The 18,580-nt window shown below is 46.5% G+C and overlaps 1 protein-coding gene and 1 long non-coding RNA gene across 3 annotated transcripts in view; both read right to left on the bottom strand.

Annotated features, from left to right (window-relative positions):
- DGKH (diacylglycerol kinase eta) overlaps positions 1-12,551 on the bottom strand; it is a 168,537-nt gene extending 155,986 nt beyond the window's left edge. Inside the window, exons 1-2 of one of the 2 annotated variants that reach the window (XM_085215804.1) lie at positions 12,382-12,551; positions 6,694-6,879 (exon numbers count right to left, since the gene is read on the bottom strand). In XM_085215804.1, the coding sequence (XP_085071930.1) occupies positions 6,694-6,879; positions 12,382-12,438 (243 nt within the window). In that variant the 5' untranslated portion in view covers positions 12,439-12,551. Of the gene's footprint in view, positions 1-6,693; positions 6,970-12,381 lie in introns of those variants that run through there. The other variant, XM_085215803.1, reaches the window with a different exon arrangement.
- LOC146545762 (uncharacterized) lies at positions 11,059-12,369 on the bottom strand. Its single transcript, XR_014880984.1, has 2 exons — positions 12,203-12,369; positions 11,059-11,475 (listed from the first exon to the last, which is right to left on the bottom strand). It is a non-coding gene; the product is annotated as an uncharacterized LOC146545762 (long non-coding RNA).
- Positions 12,552-18,580: the final 6,029 nt, after the last annotated feature.

Raw genomic sequence — 18,580 nt, 5'->3', positions numbered from 1 at the left:
AAACTTTGTATTCTGAACTTTAATGAATCCACACATAAACACACAACACAATATTACCTTCTTGCTGAGCTTAGGTTTTGAAGCCTGCAGTCTATACATGCTGTTTGTAGAACCCTTACCAGAAGAACAAGTCGGTCAGAATTCAAAGAAAATGAAAGGAACATAATTAAAAAGAAAACCCTTGGTCCTTTGTAATGTTTCAGAGCAAGAGCACTGGTCTAAACTGCCTTTTATCATCTTCAACTAGTCAAGAGGGTTTGATACTTCCCTTTCAGATGAAGGCTCTGTGATAGCCAGACAAACTATTCTTTTGATCATCACTTCAATTACAAAATCAGTGTCATTCTGTGTGTTTTCTTACACATACAAAGCTAAGCTGGATAGCCCAGCTACTCATACAGCAGTCATACAGCAAGCACTGTGGCGTTTTGGATCCTGATGTAGGTGCTGGAAACAAATCAAAACATCCACAAATTATCTATAAAGCCTCACATGGATAAAGATCCAGCTATAGAACAGTCCTTTCTTGAGCTCTGGAATGACTGTTACATGTCTTCAGGACTGTGCAAATGAAGCTCACCAGATAAAACAGCTCAGAAAAGATTCCCAGTTGTCATTTGCTCTTAAAATAGTCTCTTCTTGTGCTTCTTAAAACCAGAAATTTTCCCTAGATTGCAGAACAAGCTCAATGTGTTCCACCTGATCTTTTTGGCAGAAAGGCATTCCCTTGGAACAAAGCACAAAACAAAATCAGTGCCTCTTATATTAAAGATGGGAGTGTGATTATCTTGTCTTTCTTTTTCCCACATTCACTGTCTGTCTGAGGAAAAAAAAGAAGAAGAAAAGGTGTAATTCATATTATTTTTCAACACAAAATTGCATTAATCCTTTTAAGAAAAACAAAGCAAACAAAAGACAAAAGCAGAAGCATTTTCTTTGAAGACCTGCTTGCAAATATCCACTGAAAAAAACTCCTACAAACTCCTCCTATCTGGTACTTCACTAGCAATTTAAACTTTGCCAATACATGCATCACTAAAATGCCTTAGCAGATTTCATTTCAGTTTTATACAAACGTGTCAGAATTTGCAGGGGTAATGACACTCTGCCAGGCTAACCCTACTCCCTTCTATATAGAGCACATTCAGTCATTTTTAACTTCCCAGAACTACTGTGTCTTTGATTGAAACTTCCCATTAATGGACTCTTTTTTGAAAGAGTACATGGAGACACATCAGGTAGGAAAAGCAAGAAATGACATACCATTACATGCTAAAAATGATTTTGCTTCTCTCAGATGTGCTCCACAGCTCTCGCCTAGAGAAGCTGTGGGTGCCCCATCCCTGGAGGTTCTCAAGGCCAGGTTGGATGGGGCTCTGGGCAGCCTGAGCTGGTGGGTGGCACTGCCCACGGCAGGGAGTTGGGAGTGGGTGGGCTTTAAGGTCCCTTCCAGCCCAACCATTCTGTGCTTATATGAATATACACATCCGTATATAAAACTGATAAATGATTCTGAACATATAACTTAGAAATGACGTTAAAGCCACCACATAATATGAGGAGAGAATCAAATTTGCCAGCGATTTTACAACAGTTGTAAAAAAAAACTGCTGGTGGGACACCTCGCTGTAATAGATATACAGAGCATACAGCAAGCAACTGATTTAATTGTAGAATGAAAATTATGGAAAATATAATAGTGCAGACAAATACCCTGTAGCACTCTTAAATCTTAGAGTAGGTGCTGTCAGGTGCCAAGAAGTCAAAGGTGATTGCTATGTACTGGGTCACTTCAGTTCCACCCCATGCTGTACAAACACAATAATATAGTTTAGCAACACTACTTCTGTTAATGCAGTTGCAAAATAAACTGCAAATTACAATGCATTTTGAAGCCATGCATATTCAGATAATTCTAATGCACATACAGAATCCACACTAGGGTTACATTTGCTACCATGGCATTCTCGTGACAACTTCTGGTACGTAAGTCATGTTTCCTTAATCAGAAAGAAATCAACCTCGACTTAGCTGAGTAAATCAGCACCTACATGATAATAAAAGCTAAATAAAGCAGATGACATTGCAGAGAATGACGTTCATGAGGTCTAGCATCAACACCAACAATAGCACATTATGTTTAGGGGAATTAACAAGCTATAGTAATCGAATAGAAACGTATACCAGAAACAAACAGGAAGTGACTACTGGGATTTGGCACTGTGAAATGTCACCATATGGAAGAGTTTAGAAACTTTCTGAAGGCTCAGTTCCTAAATGGCTGGTGTTATCCACTAAGAGCAATAAAAACACAGTGGGAATTTAATTAATTCACTTTTATTACTCCATAATGATTTAAGGTACCTAAAAAATAATATAGTGAGACCTAAGATAAGGTAATTCTAGTAATAACTCTTGCAATTCAGTTATAATAATACTATCACCTCCCCTAATTATAACATAGCCATTATTCAGAAATTCCCCCACGTTATAGAAATTCCATTATTTAAAAAGCAAACAAACAACACAAAACATTTTAGGTGAAGGGAGTGAAAACAGCATTCTCCTTGATGTGTTACAAGTGAGTTTCTCCCAATAACTAACCCTTATTTTCTCACATTTCCAAATTCATAATCCCCGCTCCAGAATGTCTGTTTTATCTAAAAACAAGCACAGGTGGGATACCCAATAGCAGATTGGAGAGCAAAACGCACATCCAATGGAGCTTTCCCATTAACGGCACATGGAGCCGTTACAGTGGGAAGCCAGGTCAGTAATGAAAGTGCTATTTTCCATATCCACTTCCTAGCACAGAGTACTCAAGACGTGAGCAGGAACTACAACCAGGCTCATCTAACTACTCTGCTTTCAAGCATCCAGGCATCACCTCATCTATTTTGTCATGCTTGCCCCCAAGCTGAATAAAAAAAAACAAACACAACACTGTCAGTTCAGCCTTCCTTTCTCAACAGGCTCCAGCTATAAAGGGCTAAAACAAGACCATCTTTGTGAGGAATGTACTTTGCACTACAGCAATTAACTTTAAAGAAAGTAGGACCCAGCTGATGACAGGCAGAGTTTTCATACTGCAACCCCGAAGAAATGAAATCATCTGCTTTGTTTAAGAAAGGCACAAGCACTGACTGTATTTGAAAGTGAAAAAGCTGAATTTGATGCAGATGCAAGAACTTTGCGTGATTTAATTCCCCAGTACAACACTGCCGGTACATCATCATACACACTGCTTCAAAACTGAACACAGATTTCAAATATCTTCACCAAAAATAAATAAATGAAACACGTATATCATAGAATGGCTTGGGTTGAAAAGGACCATAATGATCAACTAGTTTCAACCCACCTGCCACAGGCAGGGTCACCAGTCACTAGACCAGGCTGCCCAGAACCACATCCAGCCTGGCCTTGTCTTTTCCAAAAAACAGTTTTACCAGGACACTTTTTACATACTAGATACTGAGGTCACAGAGATAGGGAGAAACTGCCAGTAAACATCATGAAGTCAAGAATGGTTTCAACACTCTCCATTTGGGATTTCAGCCCTGAGCCGCTCAGACTTCACAGGGTACTTGCCACCTGTTTGTTCTGCTGCGTTTCCTCCGGGAACACATATGTGCTCCACAATTCAACAGCTTCCAGGATAAGGATGAAAGATGCTGTCTTTAGCCTCGTAGAAGTGCTAAATAATTTCAGTCCTGGCTCCTCTACTGCCACGGCATCACCCTATAAACAAGCGTGCAGCTTGAGTGAACAGCTCCTAGATACAGGCAAGGTGTTGTCCCACTGAATACTTGTCTATTCCTCAGTTTTGCAGAAACTAGAGCGTGCTGATCTTCAGGTTTTCTGTACCAGGGAAATAAATAGTGGCCATATTTCAGCACAAGACATGCTTTCCACATATTCTAAAAACATGAGAAATAAGTATGTGCAATTTACAAGTAGATCAAGAACAAAAGTTACAGAGATGTTCAGCCCTACCACCCATCCACTTCAAATATCACAGTGCTGTAAAAGCAGTTCCACTGAACTCAGCCAAGCCATTCACAGGGGAAGTTTACTACACAATGTGAGTAAGCAAAACTGGACTACAGATTTCTGAGCAGAGCAGTGAGCATGTGATAAGCATATCATAAAGAAGCAATGAACTTCAGTGTAATTACATCTTCCAGTATAGTATTCTTTCCTCTCACTTTCCCATTGTGATTTTCACCTGGTCAAGTAATCATCTGTTCATACGTAGGAGCAAGAGGACGAGGCTTAAAAATACACTCTGAGCACTACAGGTGTTGGAAATCAGCAAAACTATGTTTATGCCAGGGAAAAGGTTTTGCTATTACACGTATGTTTGCTAAATCTTATTATATAGACGCTAGAAAAATCCACCACTGAAGGGTTCTGTCTGCAAAGAATCGCCATATGGGAGCTTTCACAAATGATCAACTGTACCAAAACATCTAAAAATAACATCTTCCTTAAGTAAAATAAAAACAATTGCCAGCAGAGACTTTTGGGTGCAGCTGCATGCTAAGGCATCAACACCACACTGCTGAAATGTCTCGAGTAAGTATATAAGCAACCTCCAGAGAAAAACAGCACAGTGTTAAATGGCCCGTGAACATCAATGATAAATGTAACGTGCATGTTTCGGGTTCTTTCAAAAGTCTATTCTTAGCTGTAAGACAAACCCCATCCACTTAATTAAAACCTTAGCTTACGAACACATTCACAGAGTAAGTGAAGCTTAACAAATCTAATTTGAATGAAAGGGACTGGCTGGGTGAAAGAGCAGCTCCCTGATGTTCCTTGCTCTCGTGGTTTCGTGTAACCACTGATCACCAACTACTGCAACAGCAAACATGCAACACCCTCAAACTAAATGGGAGTTGTCAGTCTAAATACAGCTACTTTTAAATAATGCATCCTGAGTTATAAAATAAAGTGCATCTGAATTATTGAACACAGGTCTCATCTTTAACACAGATATATCACTTTTAATTAAATGAAAAGTTATTTATATTCTCAGTTGCATGTTACTGTAAATTGTAACAAGTAAAGCAGCGTTTTATCATAGAATCATAGAATGTCTTGGGTTGAAAAGGCCCTCAAAGATCATCTAGTTTCAAGCCCTCTCCCACAGGCAGGGTTGCCAACCACCAGACCAGGCTGCCCAGAGCCACATCCAGCCTGGCCTTGAATGCCTCCAGGGATGGGGCATCCACAACCTCCTTGGGCAACCTGTTCCAGTGCTTCACCACCCTCTGTGTGAAAAACTTCCTCCTAATATCTAACCTAAACCTCCCCTGTCTCACTTTAAAACCATTCCCCCCCCCCTCCTTGTAGTCAGTATAAATCCAATTCACAGAAATATAACTGGGATGCAAACTAAGATAACTGAAAGCACCACATTCAGAGTTGCCTTAAAAGAAGATCATCTTGCCATTCATTTGCAGCCCTCAGTATCCCACCAACCCACAATGCTGGGTAAGAACTCACTGGGATCCCATGCCCACAAAACTGTTTCAAGAGAACAGAATCTCCACATTTTCTTTATGCAAGCATCAGCCACTAAGGACAGCAAAGCCTTGCACACACCTGACACCAGCAGAGGTGACAGACACAGCACCAGTTCTGCCTTTTTGAAGATCACCACAGAGGAGTGATGTTAAAGCTGGAAGTTTGTCTGCAACTTTCTTGTATACAGTGTGGTGTAACAGCAGTTAGGCCTGGCTGAAGGGTTATTCTAGCAGGTAACATAAATCACGACTTCAAAGTTCCATTTAGCAACAAAAGGCAGTGACAACAAGAAGGTTTTTGGAAAAAATGGCTTAGCACCTTACACATAAGCGGGATAATGCCAACGCTAAGCAACAAACGCTTCTTGCTGAGAGGCACTTTGGCTGTAGTGTGTGGAGCTGAAGGGATGAAGAGCACAAACCCACACAAACTCAAGAGCAGATCCTCACTAAGTTGGCTAGGCAAAGGAAGTAACACAGGAGCCGTGGTGCAGAACCCAAGCCCTACGTGCCATCTGCCTGAGGATGACCTCAGCCGGGCTTTGTGCATCCATGGAACTTGGACTGTGTTTTGCAAGAGATTACAGGATCCTTCTGCTTGGCTTACGTCTCAGTAGAAAAGCAACCTTCAACACGTGCTCGCCGAAGTTAATTTTACAGGAAAAACCGTGATGCAAACGCACCATCCATCACCAACTTAAGCCAGCAATCCCACCGGGGCGGCTCCGCAGCCCGAGCCGGCCGAAAAAACGCGCTGCCCCGAAACTTTGACAGCCGCTTTACAGACCCGCAGCCACCGGCGGGGCCGCACAGCTCCTCGCGGGGCTCCTCGGGGCCGGGGCAGGAGAAGCGAGCGGGGCCGGGCGGGATGCGGCTGAGGAAGAGGAGCAGAGGGAGGCTGCTTCCCCCACACCCAGGACGCGGGCAGGGCAGGGCGGCTGCCGGCTACGGGCAGGCGGCTTCCCCTCCGGCCCCGCCGCCCCGGGGGGCTTCCTGCCAGCGGGGACAGATGTGGACGCAGCAGCTGGCCGGGAGGAGGGGAGGGGAGGAAGGAAGAGGCACGGCTGCCTCCCCTCAGCCGGGGGGCAGCGGGATGCGACCGCGGGCCGCGCCGTCGGGTGCCGAGGCGGAGGCGGCGGGCTCCTGTCCCCTCGCCCCTTACCTTGCTGCGGATCTGGCCCGAGGTGGACACTTTCCGGATGAGTTTCTGGGGGCCCTCGTGCTCCCCTTCGCTGTCCGACGACTCGTCCGCCGCCGCCGCCGCCGGGTGCTGGGGCTGCTGCTGGGGTTGCTGCTGGATCCCGGCGCCGCTCATCCCAGCCTCGGCCCCGGCCATCTTCCCGGACTCCTGCCGAGAGAGAGCACACGAGCCCGGCTCAGCCCGGGCAGCCGCTGCCGCTCCCCTCCCCGGGGAGGAGGGAGGAGACGTCCGCGGGAGGGTGGAGAAAGGGGCGGCACGGGGGGGAGGGACGGAGCCGAGGAAGAGCCGGGCGCTGGTGGGGCCGACCGCTTGGCCGCCATCTTCCGCCGCCCCCTCCGACGGCCCGGCCCGCCGGCAGCCGTACCCGGCTCGGAACGGGCAGGGACGGGCAGGTCCGGCTCCCGAGCCCTCATCGCCGCGGGGAGCGCCGGGCGCGGCTGAGGATGCAGCGGGTGGGCGGCGAGAGCTGAGGGGCCGAGCGGGCGGCATCCCCGGGGACGCGGAGGGGAACGGGCCCCAGCCCGCAGCCACGCGTGGGCACTGTGCGGGGAGCTCAGCCCAGCGGCCTGGCACGGGGATGGGGCACCTGTGCAGGTGCAGCGGGGAGGTGTGCGGCTGTGCTCCGCGCGTCCGGCACCGAAAAGCAAGAAGGCAGCGTGCCTTAACGGGATGCATCGACTCGAAACGGGACGCGGTTGTTCTCCCACATCCGTTTAATTTTTGTATTGCTTTGCTCGAAGTTATTGTCTTCACATAAGAGCGGTCCTCTGGAGCGGAGGAGAAAAGGGTCGCTTTTCCCTTCTCGTCGCAGATCTGGCAGCTCCCAGGATCTCGAAATGTCACCACATGTTCTGAATTGTGGGGCTCTGAAATGGCTGTGGCTTTGCGTGTAGTCAGTGTTCCAAATAAGCATTCAGTCTCAGCAATACCAAATAAAACACACGGCTCCCAACTGCACGGAGTGGATTAAAGATGAGAAAGCGACCAATACTTGCGGCTTCTCTGTTCCCGCAATTCTATTTATATTTCTCAAAAGGGAACTTCCATCTCTCAATGAGCTAATACAAGTGCCACAGTACCAAAATACAGAGCAAACAACAAATGAGAAACAAAAGCGAAACCGTAACACAGAGCCCATCCTATGCTGCGAACACCGTGCTGTGAGTTGGATTTCGTACACTGGAATATCCCATTTCCCTCATTGGGACTTTCATTTCTAGTAGGTGAAATGAAAGATCTGCATGAATCCACACGTGTTGTATCCCACGTGTCACCAAATCAGGCATTTCCATGAGGTTCTATGGCCCTCCTCTATGTAGGATCACTTCTTTTAGGGTACGTTTTAAAGGAATCGTGAATACCCGTGTTTCTTATTACAGTAATAACTGGGCCTAAGTCCTACCAGCAATACCACATCTGAAACTAGATGAAGTTCTTGCGTGGCTCCTTTTCCTCACTTGTCTCATTCTTCCCCTGAAAGAGTTCTTTCTCAAAAATGTAAGATAAAAACTTGGGCAAGAGCAAGTGTGCACTAAATTCACTTAGGACACAGATAAGAAGAAAGGGCAAGAGAGAAGCTTACAGACATTTAGTCACCCCAGCTGCCTTCCTTCCTCTTCCTCCTCCCCAGCAACTTCAGAACAGCAAATTACCTCAGAACGTGGTTCACTCACTGCAGCTAGCAGAGCCTTGTGAAGGTAAATGACAACTGAACACTGCAACTAGGTGACAAGACAGTGAGCTAATTAATGCTAATGTAGTTTGCATAGGGCTGGGACTGCGATTTGAGGAACACTGGGTGCTAACAGAATACAACGCTCACTGATTCCATTTAATTCAACTGAATTAAGCAGCGCTTAGATGAACAACACTATTACTGTTAAATTTGTTCCCATGCTAAAAAAGCATTCAAAATATCGGTACATGTGACAGCTGTGTCTCACCACATGACTGGGATCCTGTGCAAAGCTGAGTGCAAAATTGTTTACAAGCAGGCATTTCACCCACCTTCCAGAATTAAGGTGAAAAGGAGAAACATTAACCACAATTCCGGATGAACATCTTTGAATTTAGGGAGGTCACAAAGTTGGCTCAATTGGTGACCTGAGGTTTGCAATTGGGAGATTTTTTTTTACATAAAATGTAACTTGTCTGCTGCAGATCTCCTTAGGTATCTGCATAGACAGCTCAGGTTTCCTTCACTACACTTCATTTCAGATGCTGTTAAATGAGTGTCTGTAGGTGAAATGGGCAATGCAAATGGACAATAAACATGGCTCTCCAGCTTCTGTTCACATTCAGAGCTTAACTGTGAGCCCTAGCTCCTGCACAGTGCATCATGCAAAGGGTGTCATCCATCCCCACACGGATTGTCACCCTCCTCTCCACTGGCTGCCCAAACCCAAAAAACACTGAATCATGAAATGGGCTTGGGTTAGAAGGAATCTTAAAGGCCATCCAGTTCCAGCGACAAGGGAGAGGGCACTGGGTGCCTGTCACTTCGACTCAAGTCTCTTCCACTTTGTCTCGATGAACTTCAGAACTGAAGCACTGGAAACATTTTCTCACTTAAGGTGGAGAATTCAGTGGGAGCAACCAAACTCAGCAAATAACAGAAACGCCCCACAAGTACAGTCTGAGGTGAATACAGGATCTACAAAGTACGCATTTGTAAAATCATAAGTGCTAAAATCCACCGCCAACTAAAGTTTTCAGTGTTCCTCAAAACAGAGAAAACCAAACGAGTTTGGTGTTAACACCAGCCAAACGCTGTGCTGTATGAAGTATAAAAGAGTTATTCATTTGCATTCATGTATAAAGTTGTTATACATATTTTCTTCCATGCACAAGGAAAGATTTAAAGCTCTCAGTGCTTCCCACTTGTTCTGTTTTTTTTAAAGGAGTTAATACATGCTTATGATCCAGCTCTGGTCTTTACCCAGGTAATGCTGCCTGAGGTGTCCCTGGGACTTTCCTTGGATGAGGACTGCCAGCTGACTCTATCACTACATCTTACCCAAATGGCTGAAGCTAGACTCAATATGAGAAGCACCAAGATTGCATCTTGGGGAACACAGGTATGGATGCCATGGTATGAGTGGCACCACTGAAATCCTCCAGAATAATCCTCCAGTCAGGCTCCTGAAGAGCACACGTGATACCCGTGTGAATTATATCTTTCACGTACTCAATTTCACACTTCTTAATAATTCTCTGAAATTTCTTTACTAAGGGAAACTGGTGAAAAGAGTAAAGAAAGGTTGGCACTGAAAGAGAGATTCTCAACTGACACAAAACAGCCCCACTGACATCATTTGTGTCACGGCAATTAATATCAGCTGATGATCTGCCCTTTATATTCAAAGAATTCCAAAGTGCTGGGTAAATATGTGCACTGTAAGATTCTTTCCACCAAACAGCTTCCAGTGCTGATAATAGAATACACATCACTAAAAAGCATATGTGATGTACCAAAAACCCAAATACACACACACTCCAGCTGCTCTGCAGATTATGGCTTATAATGCAGATTAACGCATCATTTGATTCCAGGAACAGAAATACTTCCAGCTCTAATATCGATTCCCACCATAATAGGCATATTTACCTCTTTTTCTCTAGGTCACTTTGGCATCTGTAAGCTGGAGCATAATACGTTTTTTTCCTCCACCTCAAAAGGTGAAGAGAAGGCTGGGGTCCCATATGAGATGTGGAAGAAAGATATAGGACTTCCTAGATTGCGTGGGTCTGGAGTGCAGTGCCCCTGAATGTCCCTTTGAAGGACAGAGGATGAGCCTGATGCTGATACTTCTGTTTGGCTCTTACTGAAGAGGGAATATGTTCTCTGTTCAACAGTGAGCTGGGAATTAAGGTCAGGATTTTATAGATATCCTAAATTTCACATGGACGAGCTCAACCTTAACAGCACTCCTAACCATCACCTGACAACTCGCAGAGGTAATCACTGTGCACAAATTCCAAACCTGCAATGGTTTCTCTCACCCTGTTGCTCCTTTTCTATGTTAACAGAGAGAAGGAGAGTTCTGGGCACATTTTTCCTACCCCATGCAGTTTCCTCATCTAAATCTCCCTTTGTCCCTATTTCAAGACAAAGCCCATGTCGAAAAAGGTGATTGATATGATCTATGTGAAGAACTATGCAGTTTTGCCTCAAAGATGCTCTGTTTTACCAGCAGGTTACCAGGTAGAGGACTGAGTGCTTGGACTGAAATTGAAGGCTTGTAAAAGGAAACGAATGCAGTGGTTAACCTTAAAACTGCATTCATGTGTGTACCCTGAACAAATGCAGACACGGAACGATAAACATGACCCGAATTCTCTCCTTTATCGGGGGAGGAGGAGATTGAGGGGGGAAAAGAAGAAAGGAAGTGCTCTGTCTGTGTTTATCTGCACCCAGAAGGGAGCGGGCTGGGTTGCTCCAGCCATACGGAGGGGCTGCTATCTGTCAGCCTCCCGACTTTCAGCTGAGTTCGGCAGCCAGTGTAAATGTCACTGTTCAGTAGGACGACACGTTCAGGGGAACGGGATTCGTTCTTTTCCTCCCACGGCATTTTCATCTCTCCAGGCAAAATCGAGGGTCTGCCTTTGAGCGCTGCTTGTGGATGTCAGCTCCATGTTGCTGGAACGTCTCGCATCCAGCTGTGCTCCCTATCACAGCTGCATCTCTGGCCACATCTTCAGCTGAGGACCACGGAGGGCAGCAAAGGGGGTTGTTCAACTTCACTAGAAAACGAGGCCGGTCAAAATGTATTTGGGAGGGCACAGGGTTGCAAACCCCGGTAGGGTGGCAGTGGGTCACAGCAGGTATCTCCAGGGAGATTCCTGGGAGTGTGCAGACTGCGAGAGGCAAAGTGTGGCTCTCCCAGTCCGCTGTTATAAAGTGCCTTTAGAAATAGAACCAGGGGCTGGACCCGTGCAGGCTGGCAAAAAAAAAAGCCACCTAAAGGGAAGCGTGGCCGTGTTACGGGTGCATGCTTCCATCGCCCCACAGAGTTCACGGCCAGGGACAGCCCAGCCCTGACCTATCGGGCAGCCCGAGACCTCAAGAGCGGCGACCCAGGGGCTATTAATAGCCCTCCCCGTCCGCCGTGTGTGTGCGTGTGTTTGCACAATGGAGAAAAGCCCAACGGCGGGATGCCGACAGGGGAAATCTGATGTTATCGCCGGCGGAGGATGCCGGTGACACGATTTCCTTCGCTGGGAGGAGGGTCTCCGAGCGGCTTCAGCATACCGAAGCGGCAGCTTTCTCGGGGAATCCCCTCTGGAGGCACCCGTGCCCCCCGCTCCCTGCGTGCACCCCAACCCCGGCTCGGCTCCGCCACGGGGAGAGCTGGGGGCGATTCCCAGCCCTGCTGCGGAAATTAAATAGGAACAAATAACAGTAGGAAGAGTCTATCTCCCTGGAAGAGTATCTCTCCCGTTCTCCGGACGCTACGGCGGCGTTCCGTACCCCCATCCCGTTCCGCTCCTCTCGGCAAAGTTGGCGGCGGGGCTCCGGGTGCCGCTCAGGTCAGGACGCCCAACTCCGGCCCCGGAGACGCGCCGCGGGATGACAGCCCGAACCGCACAGCAGGGAGCAGGAAGGAAGGGAGGAAATGCCCGCGCGCGGCGAGGCACGCATGTACCTACCAGCTCCTCCCAGGCGGGGCTGCGGCCGCTGTAAGACGGCTCCCCGTGCTCCTCCATCGCCCGACCTTCGGCCCACGGAGCCGAGCGCGTTCCACCGCCGCCTCTTTCTCTCCCTCCCTCCCTCCGCCGCTCGGGCGCGTAGCGCTTCCCCACGCCGCTCTTCCTTCCCTCCATCCCCTGCCGCTCCTCCCTTTTCTCCCCCGGCCCCCTCCGGGCCCCCTCCTCCCTCCCCGCCCGGCCCCGCTCCCTCCCCCGGCTCCCGGGGGTCTAACCGAGCTCCCCCCCCGCCCCCTCCCCACCCCGGCACCGCGCCCCTTTCCCCGGGCCGTGCCGGGGATTACGCGCAAATCGCCTCGGCCTTAAGCCTGTTTGCGGCCGCTCGGGCTGTCGGGGAGCTCCCGGGGCGTGCGGACGGCCCTTCACGCCGCCTCCCCGCTGCCCCGGACCGGACCGGACCGGCGACCCCCGGCCCTCATCGAACGAGCTTCGAGCTCGGCGCTCTCTGCCTTCGCCCGAGGGGATGAGAGCATAAGGGGCAGCCCTACTGAGCAGCCCCTTGCTGGGGGATCTGGGCTCAGCAGCTGGTCCCGCGTGTAGGGCGAGCGCTGCGACGTAGTCCTTCGAGGCATGGGTCGGGACGTGATCCGTGGCTGGGACGTGGGCTGGGACACGGGCCCTGCGTTAAAGGCAGAGCAGAGATGGACACCGTGTGCACCCATTTCTGGGGGCACCATGCCTCAAGGAGCAACACATTTCTCTGCCCTCCACCAAGCCTTTTATTAACACGCAGAGTGTTTACTTGGAGGCTTCTCAGTTTACGAGTTACCAGCATACCCTTGAACACCAGCCAACGTCTCATGGCTCTTCAAGTGGAGCTCATCTCTCCTACAAACTCAACACTTTCACTGATTGTTTTTTTTCTTCTTGCTATACAGCAGCACGGTATGTGAAAGAGCAGAATTTCAGAGAAGATAGGAAACGAAGCTCCATCACCACGTGAAGCCACACTGTTCTTTTTTCCAGCTTTTCTGTGTTACTTTCATTCCAGCCTGCTCTTTTGAATTCACAGCTGCCAGGTTTGATCACAAAAAGTAATCTCTGGGTTGTCTACTTGGTAAGTGCAAACATCAGGAAAGCAGTTGGAATTCACAAGAATAGATGAAAGGAAATTGCATTGTCAATATTTAAAGATATATTCATTTTCTTTGTGGCTTCAGGCTACAGAGGTTTTAGGATACAGAGCTTTGGGATACTGCAAAGTGAGGGTAGTTTACAAAAAGTAGTGTGTGCACTATTGCCTCTCCTGCCCTCCCACTCAATAAAAAGGTGAAGTACCTTCTGTATTTTACTAAGCCTACAGAATATCTTACTAAGTTGAAGTGGTGCACCACTAACTCGAACCCAAAGAAGTGCTGCAGTGGTATAGCTCATCGGGGGACTGAAACTGCTGCAGCTTTTTCAGCAGTAGAAAAATGAACTATTTTTGTTGACTGTGAGTTTATGGGTGGTCTGTTGATGAATTGCTTTTGTTGTAGGGCTGTAACCTCAGAAGGGAGCAAACGAGATGACTGACAGCAGGTTACTTTTTTGATGATGGTGAGAAATTGCACGTGGTTGTCCGAGGATATTTGGTTTCCTTCCCTGTACCCCCAGGTGAGAGATACTGCTAAGGAATGCCATCCTACAGAGGACTGTAGACTAAGAATTGGTGTCAGAGTCGTATTAGCTCCTCTACTTACCACAGGATGCACTGGAGGATCACACATGACTGCTGTTTTGTACCCTTTGACATCACCCAGCCTCTTTAGCCATGGCCATGCTTTGTGGCAGAAGTGATCTGCTATTAAGTATTTGTCATCCTTGCACCTTGTTGAATCACAAAAACCAAAAACAAGAAACAAGACTCTTATTTAAGCTACTTCTTCAGCTCCAGCCTTATACATATTCTACTACCTTGAAGTTCAAATGGGTTCTTGGTGTCTCTTTTGCCCCATTTTTTATTTCATATGCCCTAAATCTTACAGCTGTGACTAGGTAGATAGACAATTTTGTTCACCTCATTTCATCCCCTGGAGTTCAAAACTTGGTTTCCATTAGTTGAAAGCTAGCATAGGCCCCCGAAGATTACAACGACCTACTTAAGCTTAAGGTATGTTTCAAGGTCGTGTTGGATAAGGTGGAAAGAAATCAGCTCCTATAGCTAATGAAAACTGCAATGTCATTTCAGATCAGGCCTGCCAGTTTGGGCTCCAAAATGCCAAATTTGTTTTTTCACTTCTTTTTGTTCAGGGGATGGATTCAAACCTGCTGACAAGCCTGCCTTTAGTGATTTCCCCTCCTGTGAGCTTTGCTCACCCTATCTGAGAGCCCCATTTTACAGAGACCAAGGTCTGTGCACTGCTTGACAGAACTAATTGAAAATCACAGGCTAAGTACTCTTCCAAAAAATGTAATTCTGTCAAAGCAGACATGAAATTTGAGGACAAGTTTGAAAACCACAGGATTTTTTAATTTTATTTTGATTTATTTTTTTTTTTTTTTTAGAGGCATCTGCTGTGTTTTCACACAGAGGGGCAGGAGAACTGAAGACAAGGGAACTTAGATTGAGGAGGTGCTGCCCACTGAAATAAACCGTGGCACCTGTCCCCTGGAGGAAGGGGGTGGTGGTTTGGGAGGAAACCTTCCCAGAGGTCTGTGGTTGAACCAGATGGTATTAATGGCCTTTTCCTACCTTAACGATTCTATGAGTCCATAATTCAGAGAGCGATCTTCACAGCTGGCCTGGAGCAGGAAGTGAGCATATAGCTGGTCTGCCAAACTGCATCAAAACATCTCCAACACAGCCTGGGGGTTTGTTTCATTTCATCCTGTTTTTTTGACTTTGTTCCAAGTTGTGTTTCTGTGTGTTGTTTTTATTTTCTTTTCCTTCAAGTTTTTCCACTTCGTCTAGACATTTGGGTTTGAATTTCTCAGTAGTCCATAGCTGTATATGCTGCGTTCAAAGATGTCTCATATCCTTCTGTCTCTTCTGTTCCCTGCCCTTAATGACTCAGTGAGAACTGGATCAACAAAGTGAACGCTTCATTATTGACTTTTTTTTTACATGAAACGCATTGAAAATAGTAACACATGCCTGCCTTCTCTAAGCAAAATATTTTGGCTGTGTTGGACACGCTGAAACATACAGATTTTGAAATCAGTGCAAATGTTTTGTTTAGACATTCACAAGAAAACCTCCATCTCTTGAAGTGTTTTCATTCTTCATAGGAAAAAAAAAAAAAAAAAAAAACTTTCCATTGAAGAACTTGCCATTTTCTTTCCCTAAATTGAGGAAGAAAGACCTTAAAACAATGATTTTTTTTTCATGCTTTTTTTCCTGCATATTTTTGCCAGCATTGCCTTTAGCATGTACCATATAAAGAATATATGCTAATGTTCATCAACTGATGCTAGCATCAGATTTCCTTCTTTTCTTGGCACATAATACACACGCCTACTTTGAGTAAATTCTTCAAGGAAATGTTGCTCATTCTCCTCATAGTAGATATACCAGTTGGATTCTTTTCTGTTAAGTAATTTTGGATAACATCCAAAGGTAAGATTTGATCAACGTGGTAACTGGGTAGTTCCTGCCAGACAGATAGGTGGTAACAACCCACAGGAAATGTATTACAAGCAGAGAAAAAAGCACTTAGTTTTCAACCCTTCAGATAGAGCCAAAGTAACCAGATGGGTTAAGAAATACATTTAAAACTAAAGGTATATTTTATTATTGGGAAAATCCTGATACCTGCCTTGAAACCCACTGCTTTCTTTTTGTGAGGGCGTTCAGACAAAATGTTGTAGAAGTTCTGGATTTCTCCCACTTCACGGTGTCTGTTGCTTGGGAATATTTCATGCAAGGAACCTGAAAAAAATGCTTTCGCCCACAATTTCTTCACAGACTTTTTCCACCTTGTGCTTTTTCTTGTCATTACTATTCCTCTTGTTACTGTAATTGCTGCTTCTGTGTGTATCTGCACAAGACAGGAGGCTTTTAAACAGTTCCCCAGTGTTTTTGGTGTCACAAGGTGGAAGTTATTAATGCAGCTGGCAGGAATGTGTCTATTGCCTTAGGGAAGGGCCACAGGAAGCAAGAAATCGCAGTCAGAAGAAAGCCCTGCTCTCAGAAAAGCGTTTTAGTGAAGGACCAGCAGAGGTATGGAGGGACAATCCACCTGCCACTTCATTGCCTTCTTGTTTTATTTCCCCTTCTCAGTATTTTTTCTCAGATGTTAGCATCTCCTACTTGCTTTGTTGTTCTATTGACTTTATTCAGAGATATCTAGCAGGAGGTTGATGTGTTTCTCATTCAGTATTGTCAGGTGCATTAGGAAAAGTATTAACAGCAGCTTGCGTGTTTATGGCCTCAAGTTGTGCCAGGAGAGATTCAGATTGGACCTTAGGAAAAATTTCTTCTTCAGAGGTGCGGTTAGATGCTGGAATGGGCTGTCCAAAAAGGTGGTGGAGTCACCTTCCCAGGAGGTGTTCAAAAAACATTTAGATGTTGTACCGAGGGACACGGTTTAGTGGGGAAATATAGGTGGTAGGTGGATGGTTGGACTGGATGATCTTGGAGGTCTTTTCCAACCTTGGTAATTCGATGATTCTGTGATTCAAGAGAGACAATCCTTCCCTTCTAGTCAACACTGGTGAGGATGCACTTGGAGTTCTGGGCCCCTCAGTACAAGAAATGCGTGGACATACTGAAGAGTGTCCAAGAGAGGGATACCAAAATGGCAAGTTCCAGGAGTACTTCTGCTGTGAGGAAGGGCTGAGAGAGCCTGGGCTGCTCGGCTGGAGAAGAGGACACACAAGGGGACGTTACCAATGCCCATAAATGTCTGAAGGAAAGGTGCCAAGAGGCTGCAGCCAGGCTCCGTCAGTGGTGCCCGGTGCCAGGACCAGAGGCCATGGGCACAAACTGGAACACCAGGAGCCCTTCTGTGCTGTGCAGTGACGAAGCACTGACACAGGCTGCACAGAGGCTGTGGAGTCTTCTCCTTGGGGATCTCCCAGAGCTGCCTGGACATGGCCCTGGGCATCCTGCTCTGGGTGTCCCTGCTGGGGCAGGGGCTGGAGCAGAGGGATCTAGAGTTCCTGCCAGCCTCAGCCGTGCTGGGGTTCTGTGATCCTGTAATCCCACCCCTTTGACTCCCTGAAAATCAGCAGATAAAAAACTCATTAAAGCGTGGACAGCTGCAGGTGGTGATTTCTTCAACTTCCACTGACATTCACTAATTACTCTACTGGTGCCTCTGTTTTTGGACATGAATAACTTAACTGAAGTGAGTAGAATCACTCGTGTTCATATTAATACATCCACTTAAATACGTTGTTGAACTCGATTCAAGGTTTTCCACGAATGATTACATAAAAATATCCCCGGAAAGAGTAATGAGAAGTCATTCACTCCATCCTCATAGCCAAGGCAGCTCCAACTGCATCTGTACTATCCTGAAGTGGCATTGACTGTTCAAACCCTCACAGCTGAGACTTTCTGTCCTTCTGGAGAATGTAATCAGTGAACGACTGCAGGGCTGAAATTTTCATCTCGTTCCTGTGAATACAGAAAAGGGTCCATTCCTTGCCTCTTTACTAATAATCCTGTGGGCCTCTTGAGGCTACTATGACACATTTCTTCCCTGGAGTAAACCACTCCCATCCCCCTCTTACCACTAACCTCCCAGTATATGCTTCCAAAGCTGACACCTGTGTCTCACTTGACTTGAGAGTTTCATGGGATCATTATCCAGCTCAGTCCTCCCATTTAATCACTTAAACCTGGGTGGCCCTGCAGGTGTAGTGACCACGAATTATGGCTGGTCATCTTTACTGTTGATAGGGATGTTGAACCATTCCTCCAGTTTCGCACATGAGCCAGGACTAACCCTAATCAGTTGTCATCTGTTCTGTGAGTTCTTGGGAATACTTCAGGTGAAACATAAGTTCCTAGGAAAATGGCACATCAGTATCAAAAGCTTTTGTAAATTGATGTATATGGTGAGTAGCCTGTCTACTGGTCTGTTCTGCCATCATAGAAAGAAGTTGGGTTAGTTTGACTTTATTTGTTCTTCAAGAAGCCATGTTTGCTGTTCCTCTCCATGTTATAAGTACTTGCAAACATTTTATTTTCATTTCAAAGAGTGCTGAAGTTTAT

The sequence above is a fragment of the Meleagris gallopavo genome, chromosome 1 (genome assembly GCF_905368555.1).
Source record: "Meleagris gallopavo chromosome 1, MGAL_WU_HG_1.1, whole genome shotgun sequence".
NCBI lineage: Eukaryota > Metazoa > Chordata > Aves > Galliformes > Phasianidae > Meleagris > Meleagris gallopavo.
The sequence above is the reverse complement of the archived record's forward strand: the minus strand, read 5'-3'. Positions and strand labels throughout refer to the sequence as shown.